This window comes from Aotus nancymaae, unplaced genomic scaffold (assembly GCF_030222135.1).
Source record: "Aotus nancymaae isolate 86718 unplaced genomic scaffold, 86718_ANA_hifiasm-v0.15.2.pri h1tg000031l, whole genome shotgun sequence".
NCBI classification, from domain to species: domain Eukaryota; kingdom Metazoa; phylum Chordata; class Mammalia; order Primates; family Aotidae; genus Aotus; species Aotus nancymaae.
The window spans coordinates 6,457,361-6,475,450 of NW_026988444.1; the positions used below are offsets into that span (position 1 = coordinate 6,457,361).

The 18,090-nt window shown below is 43.9% G+C and overlaps 1 protein-coding gene across 3 annotated transcripts in view; it reads left to right on the forward strand.

Moving 5' to 3' along the window:
• The window catches only part of FARP2 (FERM, ARH/RhoGEF and pleckstrin domain protein 2), a 143,489-nt gene that overhangs the window by 45,517 nt on the left and 79,882 nt on the right, over positions 1-18,090 (forward strand). For all 3 annotated transcript variants that reach the window (XM_064383440.1, XM_064383439.1, XM_064383441.1), the window contains exons 3-8: positions 413-517; positions 1,749-1,791; positions 3,805-3,883; positions 7,499-7,596; positions 11,997-12,111; positions 17,075-17,222. In XM_064383440.1, coding sequence (XP_064239510.1) covers positions 413-517; positions 1,749-1,791; positions 3,805-3,883; positions 7,499-7,596; positions 11,997-12,111; positions 17,075-17,222 — 588 coding nt within the window. The remainder of the gene's footprint in view (positions 1-412; positions 518-1,748; positions 1,792-3,804; positions 3,884-7,498; positions 7,597-11,996; positions 12,112-17,074; positions 17,223-18,090) is intronic.

The window sequence follows — 18,090 nt, forward strand, 5'->3', positions numbered from 1 at the left end:
CCGGGTTGGTCTCAAACTTACAGACTCAAGCAATCCACCCGCCTCAGCCTCTCAAGTTGCTGGGATTATAGGTGTGAGCCACCACACCTGGTGTAAACATCAAAATTATTTGATAAAATATTTACCAAAACTAGAAATGGTTTCTGAACCCTAAAGTTACAAATATATATGACTAAAAACACACTAAATATAAAATGGAAGGAATTTTTTCGCTTTATTTTGTTGCCAGTTTCTGAGCACAAATGCCTTAGACTCATTTTTTATATATATATTTATAAATCTTATACACTGGAAGACAAAGTGAAGCAACAAATAAAGTTGTATGTGTGGGAAGTAGTTTTATGCAGTTTTCATAAACCCTTCCTGTTTAGTCATTCAATCCTTGTTCTTTTTCCCACCTCTCTCTATACAGCCGAAATGCGATGGCCAGCTATTACTGACACAAGTGTGGAAGCGTTTGAATCTGGTGGAATGCGACTACTTTGGGTTGGAGTTTCAGAATACTCAGTCCTGCTGGGTAAGTGCTTTTGATTTGTGATAGAAACAAGCCCTGGGCATGTAGTAGGATGCCTGTGAAGTGCGTGGGTGTGCAGCCTCTGGGCTGCTGTGATAATACCAGCAGGATCTTTCATAATTGTCACATTATCAGCATCAAATATTTTTGCTGTTGGATATATTATTGCTAGCTGTAGATAACATATTTGCCTTTAATCCAAGCCTGAATTCACACCCTCCCTAAATTCTGGTCTGTTCGTTAGCACATGTGCCGAGGAAACTCTCCTAAAAGTTATAAAAGCAACCTCTAATACATCCTATATGAAAATCATTTTGCAAGTGGATTTGTAGCAAACTTAATTGGTTATGCTTCATTTTACTTAATAGAGGCAGCCTTAAAAAGTGTAGAGTTTTAATATTTATAGATGGAACTGTTTTAAAGAAATGTACATTGGCCGGGCGCAATGTACAGGCTTACGCCTGTAATCCCAGCACTTTGGGAGGCCAAGTAGGGCAGATCACAAGGTCAAGAGATTGAGACCATCCTGGCCAGTATGGTAAAACCCCGTCTCTACTAAAAATACAAAAATTAGCTGGATGTGGTGGCACACGCCTGTAGTCCCAGCTACTTGGGAGGCTGAGGCAGGAGAATCGCTTCAACCCAGGAGGCAGAGGTTGCTGTCAGCCGAGATCGCACCACTGTACTCCAGCTTGGGCAACAGAGCGAGACTCCGTCTCAGAAAAAAAAAAAAAAAAAAAGAAACATACACCAACCCTTTAGTTCAAATAAAAAGTACGTCAGCATCGTTAAGTTCTGTCCAGCCTTTCAGATACCCTTGGTGATGTGACTGGATTTATCCAAGTTTCCTGTTCTAGTGACATGACCTACCTCTTTTTTGCAGAAGCCCTCTCATCAGTTTGTTTACAAATGCAGTAGCACCAAATAGTTATTTGTTTTTAGCAAATACACAGAAACAATTATTGGGACCCATTCTGTGCACAGCAGCAGCTGAATGGAGGTATCCAGTATAATACGGCGCTTTTAGTATCTTCCCAGGCTTCCTGAAGCAGGCATTGCTGTGCTACTTGTACGATTTGTCTTATCAGGATTCAACTTGCAAAAGGGGAGGTAGAGTGAAAATATTCCTGACATAAAAATTTATCTAATCATAACCATTTTTGTTTTTATAGCATACTTGTTAAACAGAGACATTATTTAATAGATTGGATTTCTTCTGTTAACTCTTCTTTAGATTTGGCTTGAACCTATGAAACCCATCATTAAGCAAATACGAAGTAAGTCCTTGGTTTAACTCTTTAAAATCTGTTCGTTTAAGATGCTTTGTCCTGGAATGTTTAAATGGCATGTTCAAATGTCCATTGTCAACACTGTGTATGGTTAGCAGGAAGTAATCACCAACAGCAGATAAAGTTGGAAGTCATTTTGCTGTTTAGTTTTAGTAAATTTACCTCAGAAGATTCTAGGTGACTTGCTTCTCATTTGGAAGTAAGAGTATATGCTGTTTGATATCATCTTAATTTTTGACCAATATGCAAAAATTAAGTACTAAGTTTCTTCCTTGGTTATGAAAAGACATTGAGATTCTTCTTTTAAATAGCTTTTAATAAAATAGTGAATACTGTTTTACAGTTATAAACATAATTGTCATTGTGAATATAGTAATAACCATTCTATTATTATTTTTGAGACAGGGTCTCACACTTTGTTGCCCAGGCTGGAGTGTAGCAGCGTGAATACAGTTCTCTGCAGCCTCCTGGGTTCAAGCTGTCTTCCCACCTCAGTCTCAAGATAATTATTTTTGTTCATCTATTTACTGAATTTTTAAAATTAAATCATGTAGCACTTCTCAGTTCTTCTATAATTGTGTCATATGAAATCTGTAGTTGTCTGAATCATCCACAATTTTTTGTATTACTATTATAAATTGAAGAAAAACGTGTAGAAATAACTTTGTCATATCAGAACAAGGATTTCTGAGGAAAGAAAAAAATAACTTTGTTATATAAACTAAGATAATGTACCTTTACAGTAATCAGATTTCAAAAATAATATGTTTTTATTACTACTACTGATAGTGGCCCGGTACAGTGGCTCACCCCTGTAATCCTAGCACTTTGGGAGGCTGAAGCGGGCGGATCACCTGAGGTCAGGGGTTCGAGACCAGCCTGGCCAACATGGCAAAACCCCGTCTCTACTAAAAATACAAAAATTAGCCAGGCGTGGTGGCACATGCCTGTAATCTCAGCTACCTAGGAGCCTGAGGCAAGAGAATCGCTTGAGCCTGGGAGGTGGAGGTTGCAGTGAACTGAGATCGTGCCATTGCACTCCAGCCTGGGTGACAGAGTGAGACTGCATCTCAAAAGAAAAAAAAAATACTGTAAAAATTAACTTTTTTTGTTTTTTTTCCTAATACATAAATTGGGGGGGGAAAAATATATATATATATAGAGAGAGAGAGAGAGAGAGAGAGAGTGTGTGTGTGTGTGTGTGTGTGTGTGTGTGTGTGTGTGTGTGTAGGGGTGGGGCAAGCAGAGTCTTGTTCTGTCACCCAGCCTAGAGTGCAGTTGTATGATTTCAGTTCACTGCAGCCTCTGTCTCCTGGACTCAAGCAATCCTCCCACCTTGGCCTCCCAAGTAGCTGGGACAGGCATGCTCCATAATACCTGGTTAATTTAGGGTTTTGTTTTTTTTTGGCGGGGGACGGGCAGGTAGAGATGGAATTTCACCATGTTGCCCAGGCTGGTCTGATACTCCTGGGCTCAAGTGATCTGCCAGCCTCAGCATCCCAAAGTTCTGGGATTATAGATGTGACCCACTGCACCCAACCTATATTTAAAATTTTTAATGTGCAATTTCCTACTTCTTTTTAAGGCTTTCTTGAGTAATCCCTGCTTAATGCAAAAGATTTTAAATTTCACTATGTATGTGATTGGTACTTGGGACTCATAAATTCATATACAGGAAATGCTTCTTTGTTTTTTCTTTTGTTCAGAAACAGGGTCTCACTCTGCTGCCCAGACTGGAGTGCAGTGGTGCAATTGTAGCTCACCACAACTTTGAAGTCCTGGCCTCAAGCCATCCTTTCACCTCAGCCTCCTTAAAGGCTGGGATTACAGGTGCACACCACCAAACCTGGGCAGACATTTCTTAATATCATATTATTTGAAAAGATTTGCTGTTAACAGTCTACTTGGAAGCATAACCTCAGTTAATACAGTAATGTATGAAAAGAGAGTAAATGTGCAAAGATCGACCTTATTTGTGAAGTTTAAATTTTTTTGTTATAGGGCCAAAGAATGTGGTGCTTCGCCTAGCCGTAAAATTTTTTCCACCTGATCCTGGTCAGCTACAAGAAGAATATACAAGGTAAAGAACTCACAGAGCCAAAGCTGTTGTCAGCAGAAATCTTGTATTCACCTGTTATCTCCCACAGCACCTGGCTCATTGAAAGAATGAATGAGTCTAATATACACAGAGAAGTGATAATGTAGAGTGGTTAAAAGAAGCATATTGGTAACTGACGCTTGCACAAACACATGTGAATAAGACTTCAGTGTAAGGATTATGGTACAAATTTGAGAATAAAAAATAGAATGGGATGTTAGGGTCATTTTGAACTTATATTTTCCAGATGAACATAGATTTATGCATGTTCATAAGGTTCTCAGGGATTTTGCTCATATATACTTATTTATCAACAAAATACACTTAATTGGTAGAAGTACTCAGTGTGTTAGTCCTTATGAATTTATGGAGCAGAAATATTTTGGGTCACTTCTTTTGTGCTACTCTTTTGAATTCAAGATTGATTCTTTGTAGGAATGATCTAAAGACTGCTGGGTGCCATGGCTCACGCCTGTAATCTCAACACTTTGACTGAGGTGGGTGGATCACCTGAGGTCAGTAGTTCAATACCACCCTGGCCAACATGGCAAAACCCGGCTAAAGAAAATTAGCCAGGCGTGGTGGTGAGCGCCTGTAATCCCAGCTAATTGGGACTCTGAGGCAGGAGAATCTGTTGAACCCAGGAGGCAGAGGTTGCAGTGAGCCGAGATTGTGCCATTGCACTCCAGCCTGGGCGACAAGAATGAAACTCCCTATCAAAAAAAAAAAAGAAGAAAATGTTAACAGTTGTTTCATCTGGACAGTAGGGTTATGGGAGGTTTTTCTTTGAATTTTTTATATTTGTTCACGTATCAATTATATTATGAAGAATAGATGAATAACCTAAAAGCCAACTGAAAACCCAAGGTTAGATATAAAGGAGAACTGTGGTGTTGCAGTGGTATCAGAATAACTTTTTTGCCTTCTGGATAAAAGTGTATTCATAAATGAATCATAGCTGTCTTATGAACTCTTTTTTAAAGGTTTCTGCATACCATTTTAACAACACAAAATCATAGAATGTCAGCTACAAGGAAATGAAGAGATCACATTAGTTCAGCCTCTTGTTAAAGGTTTGGGAAACTAAACTCCAAAGATGGCAAAAAGTATTTTTATGAGTGACTATAGATCTTAATAGTGTGCCTGACATTTACCAAAAAAAGACTCTTGAGGGAATCACCTTTAAATAAATAAATAAATAAATATGGGGGGATATATATATGGGTATGTCTACATATACATGTATATATATGGATGTGTGTGTGTATATATATGAGTGTGTGCACATATATATATTTTTTCAGATATGTATGTTTCAGGTATATATATCCTGAAAATGATGGATAACATCATTTTCCGTTTCCTAATTCAGGATCATCCTGGGTCTTTAGTTTTAGGGCTCATGCTGGTAACTCAGTGTTATTGTTACTTCCTTCTCCCCCATATTTATATGGAAGATTCTTTTTTCTGTTTGTAAAAAGGTACATATTTGTGGTAAAAGAATTTTTTTCCCAAATAAAGCTAAGGGCCAGGTATAGTGGCTCACACCTGTAATCCCAGCACTTTGGGAGGCCAAGGTGGGAGAATCAGTTGAGCTCAGGAATTCAAGATCAGCCTAGGCAACATGGGGAGACCTCTTCTCTACAAATAATTAGCCAGACATGGTGGTGTACACCTGTAGTCCCAGCTACTCTGGAGGTTGAGTCAGGATTATCCTGTGAGCCCAGGAGGTCAAGGCTACAGTGAGCTGTGGTAGCACCACTGCACTCCAGCATGGACAACAGAGTGAGATCCTGCTCTGTTTATAAAAAAATAAGTAAACAAAATAAGTCAAAAGTAAAAGTTTCCACTTACTCACCACCCTACTCTCCACATAAGTATGTATCCTTCAGATGAAAGCAGAGATGTACAATAAACACATAGAAACAAGAACTTTGGCCGGGCGCGGTGGCTCAAGCCTGTAATCCCAGCACTTTGGGAGGCCGAGGCGGGTGGATCACGAGGTCAAGAGATCGAGACCATCCTGGTCAACATGGTGAAACCCCGTCTCTACTAATACAAAAAAACTAGCTGGGCATGGTGGCGCGTGCCTGTAATCCCAGCTACTCAGGAGGCTGAGGCAGGAGAATTGCCTGAACCCAGGAGGCGGAGGTAGCAGTGAGCCGAGATCGCGCCATTGCACTCCAGCATGGGTAACGAGCGAAACTCCGTCTCAAAAAAAAAAAAAAAAAAAAAAAAAAAAGAAACAAGAACTTTAAAGAAATTACAGATGTTACAAAGCAATATCAAATGTTACATCTTGAACTGTAGGTTGGTTTTTGTCCACCACTTACTAAGCATGCCACGGACATTTTTCCATATTGTATATAGAAATATACTAAATTAGGCTGTAACTTAATTTAATCATTCTCATATTCATCTGTATTTATTTCCAATTTTTCTCCATTATAATGCTGCAAAGAAACATTGTTCACATATCTTTGTGAACTGTGGCAATATTACTGTAGGAAAGTTTGTAGAAATGGAATTGCTGTGTTAAAGGGTATGCACATCCTGACTTTGAAGAGAATGTAGTAAATGTGAATAGTGTGCGCTGGAGCATCAGGGAGTTGGTCTTGCTTACCATTGCATTTCCAGCTCCCAGAACAGTATCTAGAACATAATTCACGCTCAGTAATTATTTGCTGATGGAATAAATGAACATATAAATATTTTCAATTGCCTTCTCTCATTACATTCTCACTAATGGTATTCCAAAATGCCTGTTTCTCAGATCCTAGCCAACACCAGATACTATCAATCTGTTAAAAAACTTTCACGGCCATGCTTTAAGCTGTATTTTCATTGGCTATTTCTCCTGTTTCGTCCAAAATTGTGAATGCAGCTTTGTGTTGGTAACAGAAGTAATGTGTATTTGTCACCTTCCTCCTTGAAGGTGTGGCTACAGATATGTAATATATGAGTAGGTGGTATGCCTGGAAAGGCTAATTTCTTTTTTTTTTTCCCCTCCGAGATGGAATTTCGCTCTTGTTGCCCAACCTGGAGTGCAGTGGCATGATCTCAGCTCACTGCAACCTCCGCTTCCCAGGTTCAGGCAATTCTCCTGCCTCAGCCCCCGAGTAGCTGGGATTACAGGCCTGTACCACCACACCCGGCTAATTTTTGCATTTTTAGTAGAGACAGGGTTTCACCATGTTGGTCAGGCTGGTCTCAAACTCCTGATCCCAGGTGATCCACCTGCCCCAGCCTCCCAGAGTGCTAGGATTACAGGCATGAGCCACCACACCCAGCCAGTTTCTTTTTTTTTTTTTATTCGCATCACAGTGCCTCAGCGTGTTCAGCACTTTCTGTGCTCTCTCCCATGTGTGTGACTCAGTCTGCTGAGTTGGTTTGTCATCTGACCTTCGCATGGCGACTGATTGTTTCATGAAAGGCCTTTTGTAACTTTGCTGTTTTGTGATGGCCTTGCATTTTGCTCACTGTTGGGTCACTGCCACTTTCTAGGGCTCATTTGCTGTCTTGCTGTGAAGACGTGTCTGTGTTACATTCAGAGAATGTTTGGAGTTGATCTCTGTCTTATTTTGAACTCTCTTCTAGATACTTGTTTGCCTTGCAGCTTAAGAGGGACCTGCTGGAAGAGCGTTTGACCTGTGCTGACACCACATCAGCCCTTCTCACGTCCCATCTTCTGCAGTGTGAGTATCTCCCCACTGGTGGGGGAGCATACACTGAGCGTGGCACAGATGTACCCACACTCAGAATAGCTACAATTAGTTGCTGATGCACGTGTCTAGTTAATGAGCCTGACCGTAGAATGAGATGTTTCAATTTCAAAATTCTTTATAAGCCAAAGATTAACTTCCATAAAGTGGAACTCCTTGAGGAATCCCTTGAGGAGCAAGTAGTTTCCACCCAGCAAACAGGTCATGGTCAACATCTGTAGCCACATTCCTTCTTTTGGGTTTTATGCCCTTGTGTGTTTTACCAACAATGTATCTTCAATCTGGGAGTCAGACTATAAACCAGACTCTCAGCAAACCCTGGAAAGGGCCTCACTGGGATAAAAGTTACAGTCCTCTCAGATTAGTTAAGCATTAGCCATTAAGGAAAAAGAAGATATTTCTTCAGTATCTCACACAGATCAAAAGATGGTTCAGAACTGTGTGAAGAATTATAGTTACTTCAAAAATAAACCATGAGAACTGTAAATGGAGGTTCTGAGAAATCAGTACATGCCTTACTGGGGCCTTGCCATGCCCCAAGCAATGTGAATAGAAAAACAGAAATACCTATATTGCTCCTAGACTAGAGGTGGGACCACAGCTTCCTAGCATAGAACTAATGTTTCTGAAATTTGAATGCAGGAAATATGATATAGAAAGTGTCCAAATTTTTAGGAATTAATAAGTATATAGGTTATTTGCAGCTTCCTTGGTCCTTCCCCAGACACACTTTCTTCAGAAAGTAAATTTTATTACGGGTTCGCTACCCTCCACCAGGGGACGTGTTGATTAGCATTAATAAAAGTTTTTGGCCGGGTGCGGTGGCTCACTTCTATAATCCCAGCACTTTGGGAGGCCGAGGAGGGTGGATCACGAGGTCAAGAGATCGAGACCATACTGGTCAACATGGTGAAACCCCGTCTCTACTAAAAATACAAAAAAATTAGCTGGGCATGGTAGCGCACACCTGTAGTCCCAGCTACTTGGGAGGCTGAGGCAGGAGAATTGCTTGAACCCAGGAGGCGGAGGTTGCGGTGAGCCAAGATCGCGCCATTGCACTCCAGCCTGGGCAACAAGAGCGAAACTCTGTCTCAAAAAAAAAGAAAAAAAAAGTTTTCAAAGTGACTTTGTTTCTTACTCATTTGGCTGAAAGGTTTCTCAGGTAGACACATGGCAACAAATACAACGTATGACTGAACCAGGTCTTTTTGCTATTAAAAAAACATAATTGGGCAGCTGGTAAAATATGACTGGTGTCCACGTCTGTGATGGAGCCTCAGATCATAGCCTGTTCCTGATCTGGGTGGTTTTATGAGGCTGCAGGTAAGAATGTTTTATTAGTCTATTTTCACACTGCTGATAAAGATGTACATGGTGGCAGCAAGAGAGAGCTTGTACAGGGAAAATCCCTCTTATAAAACCATCAGATCTCATGAGACTTATTCACTATTACAAGAACAGCACAGAAAAGACCCACCCCTGTGATTCAGTTACTTCCCACTGGGTCCCTCCCACAATATGTGGGACTGTGGGAGTTACAATTCAAGATGAGATTTGCGTGGGGACACAGCCAAACCATGTCATTCCAACCCTGGCTCCTCCCAAATCTCATGTCCTCATATTTCAAAACCAGTCTTGCCTTCCTAACAGTCCCCCAAGGTCTTAACTCATTGCAGCGTTAACTCAGAAGTCCGCAGTCCAACATCTCCTCTGAGACACGGCAAGTCCCTTCCGCCTGTGAACTTGTAAAATCAAAAGCAAGTTAGTAACTTCATAGAAACAGTGAAGGTACAAGTATTGGGTAAATGTAGCCATTCCAAATGGAAGAAGTTGACCAAAACAAAGGGGCTACAGGCGCCAGGCAAGTCCGAAATCCAGCAGGGCAGTAAAATCTTAAAGCTCCAAAATGATCTCTTTTGACTCCAAGTCTCACATCCAGGTCACGCTAATGCAAGAGGTAGGCTCCCATGGCCTTGGGCTCTGCCCCTGTGGCTTTGCATGGTATAGCACCACTCCTGGCTGCTTTCACAGGCTGGCATTGAGCATCTATGGCTTTTCTAGCTGTCAGTGGATCCATTCTAGAGTCTGGAGGATGGTAGCCCTCTTCTCACAGCTCCACTAGGTGGGGCACCAGCAGGTACTTTGTGTGGGGGCTCTGACCCCACGTTTCCCTCCCATACTGCCCTAACAGAGTTTCTCCATGAGGGCTCTGTCTCTGCAGCAAACTTCTGCCTGGGCATCCAGGCATTTCCATACATCCTCTGAAATATAGACAGAGGTTCCCAAACCCCAATTCTTGAATTTTTGTGCACTCTTAGGCTCAACACCGCATAGAAACTGCCAAAACTTTGGGCTTGCACCCTCTGAAACCACAGCCTGAGCTCTGCATTGGCCCCTTTCAGCCATGGCTGGAGTGACTGGGACACAGGGCACCAAGTGCCTAGACTGCACACGGCAGAGGGGCCCTGGGCCCAGCCCACAAAACCATTTTTGTCCTCCTAGGCCTCTGGGCCTGTGATGGGAGGGTCTTCCATGAAGACCTCTGACATACCCTGGAGACATTTTCCCCATTGTCTTTGGATTTAACATTCAGCTCCTTGTTACTTATGCAAATTTCTGCAGCTGGCTTGGATTTCTCCTCAGAAAATGGGATATTCTTTTCCATCACATTGTCAGGCTGCAAATTTTCCGAACTTTTATGCCCTGCTTCCCTTATAAAACTGAATGCCTTTAACAGCACCCAAGTCACCTCTTGAATGCTGTGCTGCTTAGAGATTTCTTCTGCCAGATACCCTAAATCATCTTTCTCAAGTTTAAAGTTCTACAAGTCTCTAGGGCAGGAGCAAAATACCACCAGTCTCTTTGCTAAAACATAACAAGAGTCACCTTTGCTCCAATTCCCAACAAGTTTCTCATTTCCATCTGAAACCACCTCAGCCTGTACTTTATTGTCCTTATTACTATCAGCATTTTGGGCAAAGCCATTCAACAAGTCTCTAAAAAGTTCTAAAGTTTCCCACATTTTCCTCTCTTCTGAGCCCTCCAAACTGTTCCAACCCCTTCCTGTTACCCAGTTCCAGAGTAGCTTCCACATTTTTATGTATCTACAGTAGTGCCTCACTCTACTGGTACCAATTTACTGTATTAGTCCGTTTTCATGCTACTGATAAAGACATACCCAAGACTGAGTAATTTATAAAGAAAAAGAGGTTTAATGGACTCACAGTTACACATGGCTGAGGAGGCCTCACAATTATGGTGGAAAGCAAAAGGCGTTTCTTACATGGCGGCAGCAAGAGAGAGCTTGTGCAGGGAAACTCCCCTTATAAAACCATCAGATCAGATAGTGAGACTGATTCTCTGTCACGAAAATAGCACAGGAAAGACCTGCCCCCATGATTCAGTTACCTCCCACCAGGTCCCTCCTACAACATGTGGGACACAGCCAAACCATATCCAATGTCCTAGTTTATAGGAAGTCCATACTATGGTATGGCAAGTTACATGTTAGCAACTCACTCTCAAATGGCTCAAAGGAGGAAAAACTGTACTGTGCTTGTAACTGATCTGTGAATATGAGATTGTCTCAAAAGCATATTGCTTTAAATTATTGGACTTTATGTTATTAAGATATTGTGGCCTTAAAATACATGAAATTAGAAAGAGATGTTATCAAGAAATTTGAGAAGGCCTAAGGAAAAAATCATTTAAAATACGTTATCCTAAAATAAATACTTCATTCTGGTCATGATAATCTTGAGACAACTTATGTTTAAGGTGTGGTGTAAAAATAATAATAGTCCAGGTGCAGTAGCTCACGCCTATACTCCCAACACATTTGAGAGTCCAAGGGAAGAGGATTGCTTAAGTCCAGGAGTTTGAGACCAGCCTAGGCAATGTGGCAAAACCTCATCTCTACAAAAAATACAGAAATTATCTGGGCATGATAGTGTGCATACCTGTAGTCTCAGCTACCTAGGAGGTTGAGGCTGCAGTGATGACTGCACCACTGCACTCCAGCCTGAGCAACAGAATGAGACCTTGTCTCAAAATAATAATAAACACATTAAACTCATGACTCATTGTTTGCCTCCCTGGAGTTACTCATCAGGCCTTTGTTCTTCAAGAAATCCTCTTTATGTCCTATTACGTTTGCTTTTTAACAGCATAAAATATTTGGAAAAATAAAATACAAAACCTTGCTTTTTTAGGGATATATTATTTTGCTACAAATTTGGGACAAATTTGCTACAAATTTTTGCTATTTATTTGCTATTTTGATACAGATTTTTTTTTTACTTTTAATGTATGCACTGACATGGATAAATGCTTGCAGTTTATTTAAAAATTAGAATTACTGACTTTTATCTCAGCGGAAATAGGAGACTACGATGAAACACTGGACCGCGAGCACCTCAAAGCCAACGAGTATTTGCCTGGCCAGCAGCGCTGCCTTGAGAAGATACTAGAATTCCATCGGAAGCACGTGTGAGTCACCACAGTAATGACTAAAGAGTAGGTAATGAGAAAGGACTGTTGTTGTCCTGACTTCTGGAAGATTCTAACATGAGGACCGTTGCTCCCAGCCTCAGGATGTGCAGCTGCCACCAGAAGCAGCTTGGCAGACACACAGAGCTTGCAGCCCTGGCCCGAAGCACCTTCACACCTGTAAAATGTGTTGCTTTGGAAGGTGCTGGAAAAGATATCAGGGCCTGGGGGAGGAGTATGCTAGTGAGCAGGATGGGGTGGCTGTTGTATGGGTCTCAGCTGCTGCATTGTCCCTGCAGTGTGGCAGAAAGGGTCCTCTACAGGGAAGACACCGTGCTGTAGTGGAGGAGGAGGGGACTGTGCGAGGCTAACAGTGTCTGCCTGTGTCAGGGCATTGGAAATCATCTGGCACCATGTCCTCCGTCTCATCTTATTTTGATTTCTCTAAGACTTGACACTGGTGGGTTTTTCTGGATTGAAGTGAGAGAGACCTAGAGAAAGTGCTAAGGGAAAAAGGATTGAAGAACACTATGGGAAAGGGATGTGGGCTCTGGCCCAGATGGCTGGGAGCTTTAGTCACTAAAGGGAGCACTCAGCTGGTGAACGTCAGTCTGGAGGACTTAGCCTTGCCTTTGTGACACATCCTGTTGAGATGCGGGTTTGTGAGATCATGTGTGTTCATGTGGGTCGTTAATGCGCTACTGGGATCTGCCGGCAGCTGCCCTTTCACATCTTCAAAGTACGAGTGCCAGCGATTTATCCGCCACTGCTGTCAGTGCTGGGGAGTTGGTTTGAGCAGCACAGACTGAGATGCCTGCCTGTACAGATCTGACCTTACCCCGTGAGACTGTGCGTTTCGTGCATCTCACTACCCCCGGCGTGGAGGATCTCGTGGGTGTGCCGGGGAGTGCCTTTTGCGTGCCCAGCAGCGTGGCAGTCATGAGATAGACAAACCCATTCCTACAGATGAGAATGTGAACAGTGTAGCAGGAGCATAGCTCATATACTGTGAGCTGAAAGAAGGCCAAAGGGAGGCTCAAGGAGGCTTGGGGAGGACCTAGGCGGACAAAGTGAGGAGGAAGCATTCCAGGCAAAGCACCAGCCTGGGAAGGAAGCGGGGAAGCAGGGAAGAGAGGGAGGTTCCAGCACGGCATGGGCAGTTTTGGTTCAAGGGCTGGAGGTAGAAGTGCCAGCTGATACTAGAGGTGCCATGGTGACAGTTACGGACAGCTCTTACGAGCATTTGTGTGTAGTCCTCAAACCCACTGCATGGCATGCACGTTTTACCCCATCGTGCATTCGGTGAGACCGTGCCTGCAGAGCTTCATCTTGGACGTGACGGTGTGGGGCATCCCATGTGTGTAAGTCGGTGCTTCTCATCCATTCTCCTGATCTGACCCTGAGGAGGCCTCCTTGCAGGGCGGTGCGTGGTAGGACTTCCGCCTCGTCCTCCTGGGTACCCTTGGCTATGCCTCTTTCCAGCATCTTCTGGGTTGCCATTATTCTGGAGGGTAGCGAGGAAGGTACAGCTGTTCTGAGTGTCACATCTAGACCTCGACCCATAGAGCAAAGGGCCCTCTCCTAGTGTTATGTGCTATCCCAGCAGGAAACGACCACCAGTTCAGTCTGCATTCCTAGGGTTGGGGGCCGTCCCTCCCTGCTGAGACACACAGCAGGAGCTGGACACTGGGCATTGTACTGCAAACTGTTCAACCTGAGGGACACTCCCTAGTGGACAGGTGGGTTTGGGATGCTGGGGAGAGTGTTCTCAGCATGTAGGCTGGGTGAACCTGTATGGTGGGTGAAGTCAGCTAGGCAGAGGGCAGATACAGATCAGAAAGGGAGGAGAGCCCAGGATGAACCCTTGAAGAGCTGACATTGAGAGGCTGAGTGAAGGAGGAGGCACTCACAGGAGGCTTCAGCAGCCAGAAGCATGAGAGCACAGGTGCCAAGAGAGCATGTTTTAGGATGGTGGCCACAGCCTCTTGTGTGGTGGCTTACCACCAGGCCTGGGGAGGTAGGCACAGGAGCAGGTTTCTGAGCTTGGCAGTGTGGCATGTGGCAGTGTGGCATGTGGCATGTGGCAGTGCGGCATGTGGCATGTGGCATGCGGCAGTGTGGCGTGTGGCAGTGTGGCGTGTGGCAGTGCGGCGTGTGGCAGTGTGGCCGTGTGGCAGTGTGGCATGTGGCATGCGGCAGTGTGGCGTGTGGCATGTGGCAGTGCGGCGTGTGGCAGTGTGGCATGCGGCAGTGTGGCGTGCGGCAGTGTGGCGTGTGGCAGTGTGGCGTGTGGCAGTGCGGCGTGTGGCAGTGTGGCCGTGTGGCAGTGTGGCATGTGGCATGCGGCAGTGTGGCGTGTGGCATGTGGCAGTGCGGCGTGTGGCATGCGGCAGTGTGGCATGCGGCAGTGTGGCGTGTGGCAGTGTGGCATGTGGCAGTGCGTCACCTTCAGCAGCTTCAGTGAGTGTTGAGGTTGAATTCGAGGTTCAAATACACTGAAAGTGCAGTGAGGAGACAGTGACAACATCTTTGCATCTTTGGGCACTTGTGTTGAGAAGCCTGTCTGTGGAAGAAGAAAGAACTGGACCCTCAGGGCAGGGGTGTGTGTGTGTGTGTGTGTGTGCGCGCGTGCGCGCGTGCGCATGTGCTCCTGTGTGTACATGTGTGGCTGTGTGGTCATATGCATGTATGTTACGTGTGTTCCTGTGCCTGCCTTGTGGCTCATATGTTCATGTGTGTTCCTGTGTGCACTGTATACTGTTACGTATGCATGCATATGTGCTTGTGCCTATGTGTCTCTGCATCTTTATTTATATTTGTTAAAGTGAAATGCTTTAGTAATGGTTATTTCCCACAGATTTACTGCTTTCTCAATGAGATTTCTTAAAAGTGAACCTTTCCTTCTTAACTTTATTTGTGACCATCTCTTAATGTATCATATCATATAAACATCTATGTGTTTGTCAATATTTCTGTGTAGGAATGATGTCAGATATTTGAACAAATCTCCAGTACCTTAGTTACTTCAATCAGTGAATGAAAGTATGTGCCCATTTAAACAAGCTGTGTTCCTGTTGTTGTTGTTCAGAAATATTCATTAAGCACCTATTGTATACTTGCCATTGCACTGTTACAGAAGCAGATGAAAAGATGTGGCCCCTTCCTGCCATTAAGAAAATTTTAAGTGTGTATATGTGCTAAAAACTCTAGACAGCTAGTAAGAGGAGGGTGGGTCATGTGATCTGCTTCATACAGGAACACAGTGGAACACTTCCCAAGTAGGCCAGGAAGCAGGAAGCTCTGCCCTACATCTTAGGCCTTCACTGTGTTCGTTTGAGGCTGTGCGTGTCACGGTCATCACAGCTTCATTGCACATCTTATATTTCTTTTAATCTTGTTCTTCAGGTTTTTTTTTAAAGACATATCGTACCTTTATTTTGATCATTATACATTTCTTACATTATGTTATGATTCTAATGGTTTTTCCATGATCCACTGAAAACACCTTTATAATTACTGAATAGGATATTTAAAAAGTGTTTTTCTTGACTTTACCACATTGCTTTTGGATCTTTGAAACTGCAGAAAAAAGCCAGGCACAGTGGGTCATGCCTGTAATCCCAGCAATTTGGGAGCCCGAGGCAAGTGGATCGTTTGAGTCCAGGAGTACACATCCAGCATGGGCAACATGGCAAACCCCTCTCTACAAAAAATTAGCCAGGTGTGGTGGTGCGTGCCAGTGGTCTCAGCTCCTCAGGAGACTGAGGTGGAAGGCTCACTTGAGCCTGGAAGGCAAAGCTTGCAGTGAGCCAAGATTATGCCACTACACTCCAACCTGAGCATCAGAGCGAGACCCTGTCTCTAAATGAGTGAGTGGGTGAGTGAATGAATGAATGAATGAATAATAAATCGGGTTTATAAGGCACAAGTATTCCAGATGGTAAAAAAAATATATTTTTTTAATGAAAAAATGTTGGCCAAGTGCAGTGGCTCATGCCTGTAATTTCAGCACTTTGGGTGGCCAAGGCAGGCGGATCACCTGAGGTCAAGAGTTTGAGACTAGCCTGGCCAACATAGCAAACCCCATCTCTACTAAAAATAAAAAAAGTTAACTGGGTGTGGTGACACATGCCTGTCATCCCAGCTACTCGGGAGGTGAGGCAGGAGAATCCGCTTGAACCTGGGAGGTGGAGGTTGCAGTGAGCTGAGATCATGCCACTGCACTCCAGCCTGGGTGACAGAGCAAGACTCCATCTCATATGATAATAATAATAATAATACAATGAAAAAGAAAACAAGTGTGATGAGATATTAGTGTTATCTATAGTGTTTCTTTTCTTTTTTTTTGGACAGTCTCGCTCTGCCACCCAGGCTAGAGTGCAATGGCATGATCTCAGCTCACTGCAGCCTTCATCTCCCGGGTTCAACCAGTTCTCCTGCCTCAGCCTCTTGAGTAGTTGGGATTAGAGGCACCTGTCACCACGCCCAGCTAATTTTTGTATTTTTAGTAGAGACGGGGTTTCACCATCTTGGCCAGGCTGGTCTCAAACTCCTGACTTCAGGTGATCCATCCACCTCGGCCTCCCAAAGTGCTGGGATTGCGGGTGTGAGCCACCACCTCAGCCCTCTGTGGTATTTCTTGTGATTTAAAATTTGTCTCTGCCTGTAGTGATTGTGTGTAACCTTGTCACTCTCGAGCAAATGTAGGGCTGAGTACGTAGTGTATCCACCCATTACAAAGTAGTTACAGAACAGCAGAAAACGGAGGATGTCTTTGGCCTTTACAGGTGGTATGTTGTTTTTGTGGCAGTTAAACATCTAGACAGTGAGCAGTCTGCCCTCTAAACACACAAAGCCTTCATTGCTGTTTCATTTTGTTTTCCTCATCACTTCTATAATGCATTTTGGCTCTTTTAGAGATCAAGTGTTTGTAGTGGTATGATTCTACTGTTTTTCATTACAGGGGCCAGACACCTGCTGAGTCGGATTTCCAGGTGCTTGAAATTGCTCGAAAGTTGGAAATGTACGGCATCAGATTCCACACGGCTTCTGACAGGGAAGGAACCAGGATTCAACTGGCGGTTTCCCACATGGGTGTACTTGTGTTCCAGGTAGGCCAGTGGGGAAGGGAGGGGTGAGAACAGGGCAGAGGAGGTATTCTGCAACTGGTAGGGTTTGTTTTTATACATGCTGGTAAATTTTTGTCCTGATGAGCAAGGTCCTGGATTCAGAAGAGGGGCTTTGCATATCATCCGATCCGACCTCTTACTTGGTGGGAAAATTGTTCTCTTACCCTTCTCTGACACAAATGTGATATCCTCCATGTCATGGGGCTCACTGCTTCTTGGGACTGCCTCCCGCCTCCCTGGATTCCCCACTGCCTCCTGCCCCACGAGGGCTGCCCGCTGCCCTCTGGGACCCCCCATTCTCTCCTCGGATTCTCTCCACCCCCTTAGAATCCTAAACCACAACCCTACTTTTCTTTCACTGGAGGAGTCTCTGTGCTGTGGGTGTGATCTGTGCCAGACTATGAGTGCTTTATAGTGGGTCACGGTCATCATTTAAGTAAACAAAATAGAAAGTTTTTTCACTGGAGGAGTCTCTGTGCTGTGGGTGTGATCTGTGCCAGACTATGAGTGCTTTATAGTGGGTCACGGTCATCATTTAAGTAAACAAAATAGAAAGTATCAGAGGGATTGCTTGTGATAAGAGTCAGTGTTGTCTTCTGAGGTGTTTGTATTAGTTGTGATGCTTAGGTAAATAATTACATAAATGGTGATCACGGCCTGCTCAGTTCTTTGTGGTTATGTGTGTGCGTACTGGGGTTCGTGATGTCCAAGAAGCTGAAGAGTGACTGCCAGTGCAGAGCAGGAGGAGCTTTTCTCCTTATTCAGGCCCTTCACATGTCTGAAAACTCTTGTTGGGGCTCCCCAAGTCCTCTCTCACCCAGACTAAGTATGTCCAACTTGTCTGGTCCCC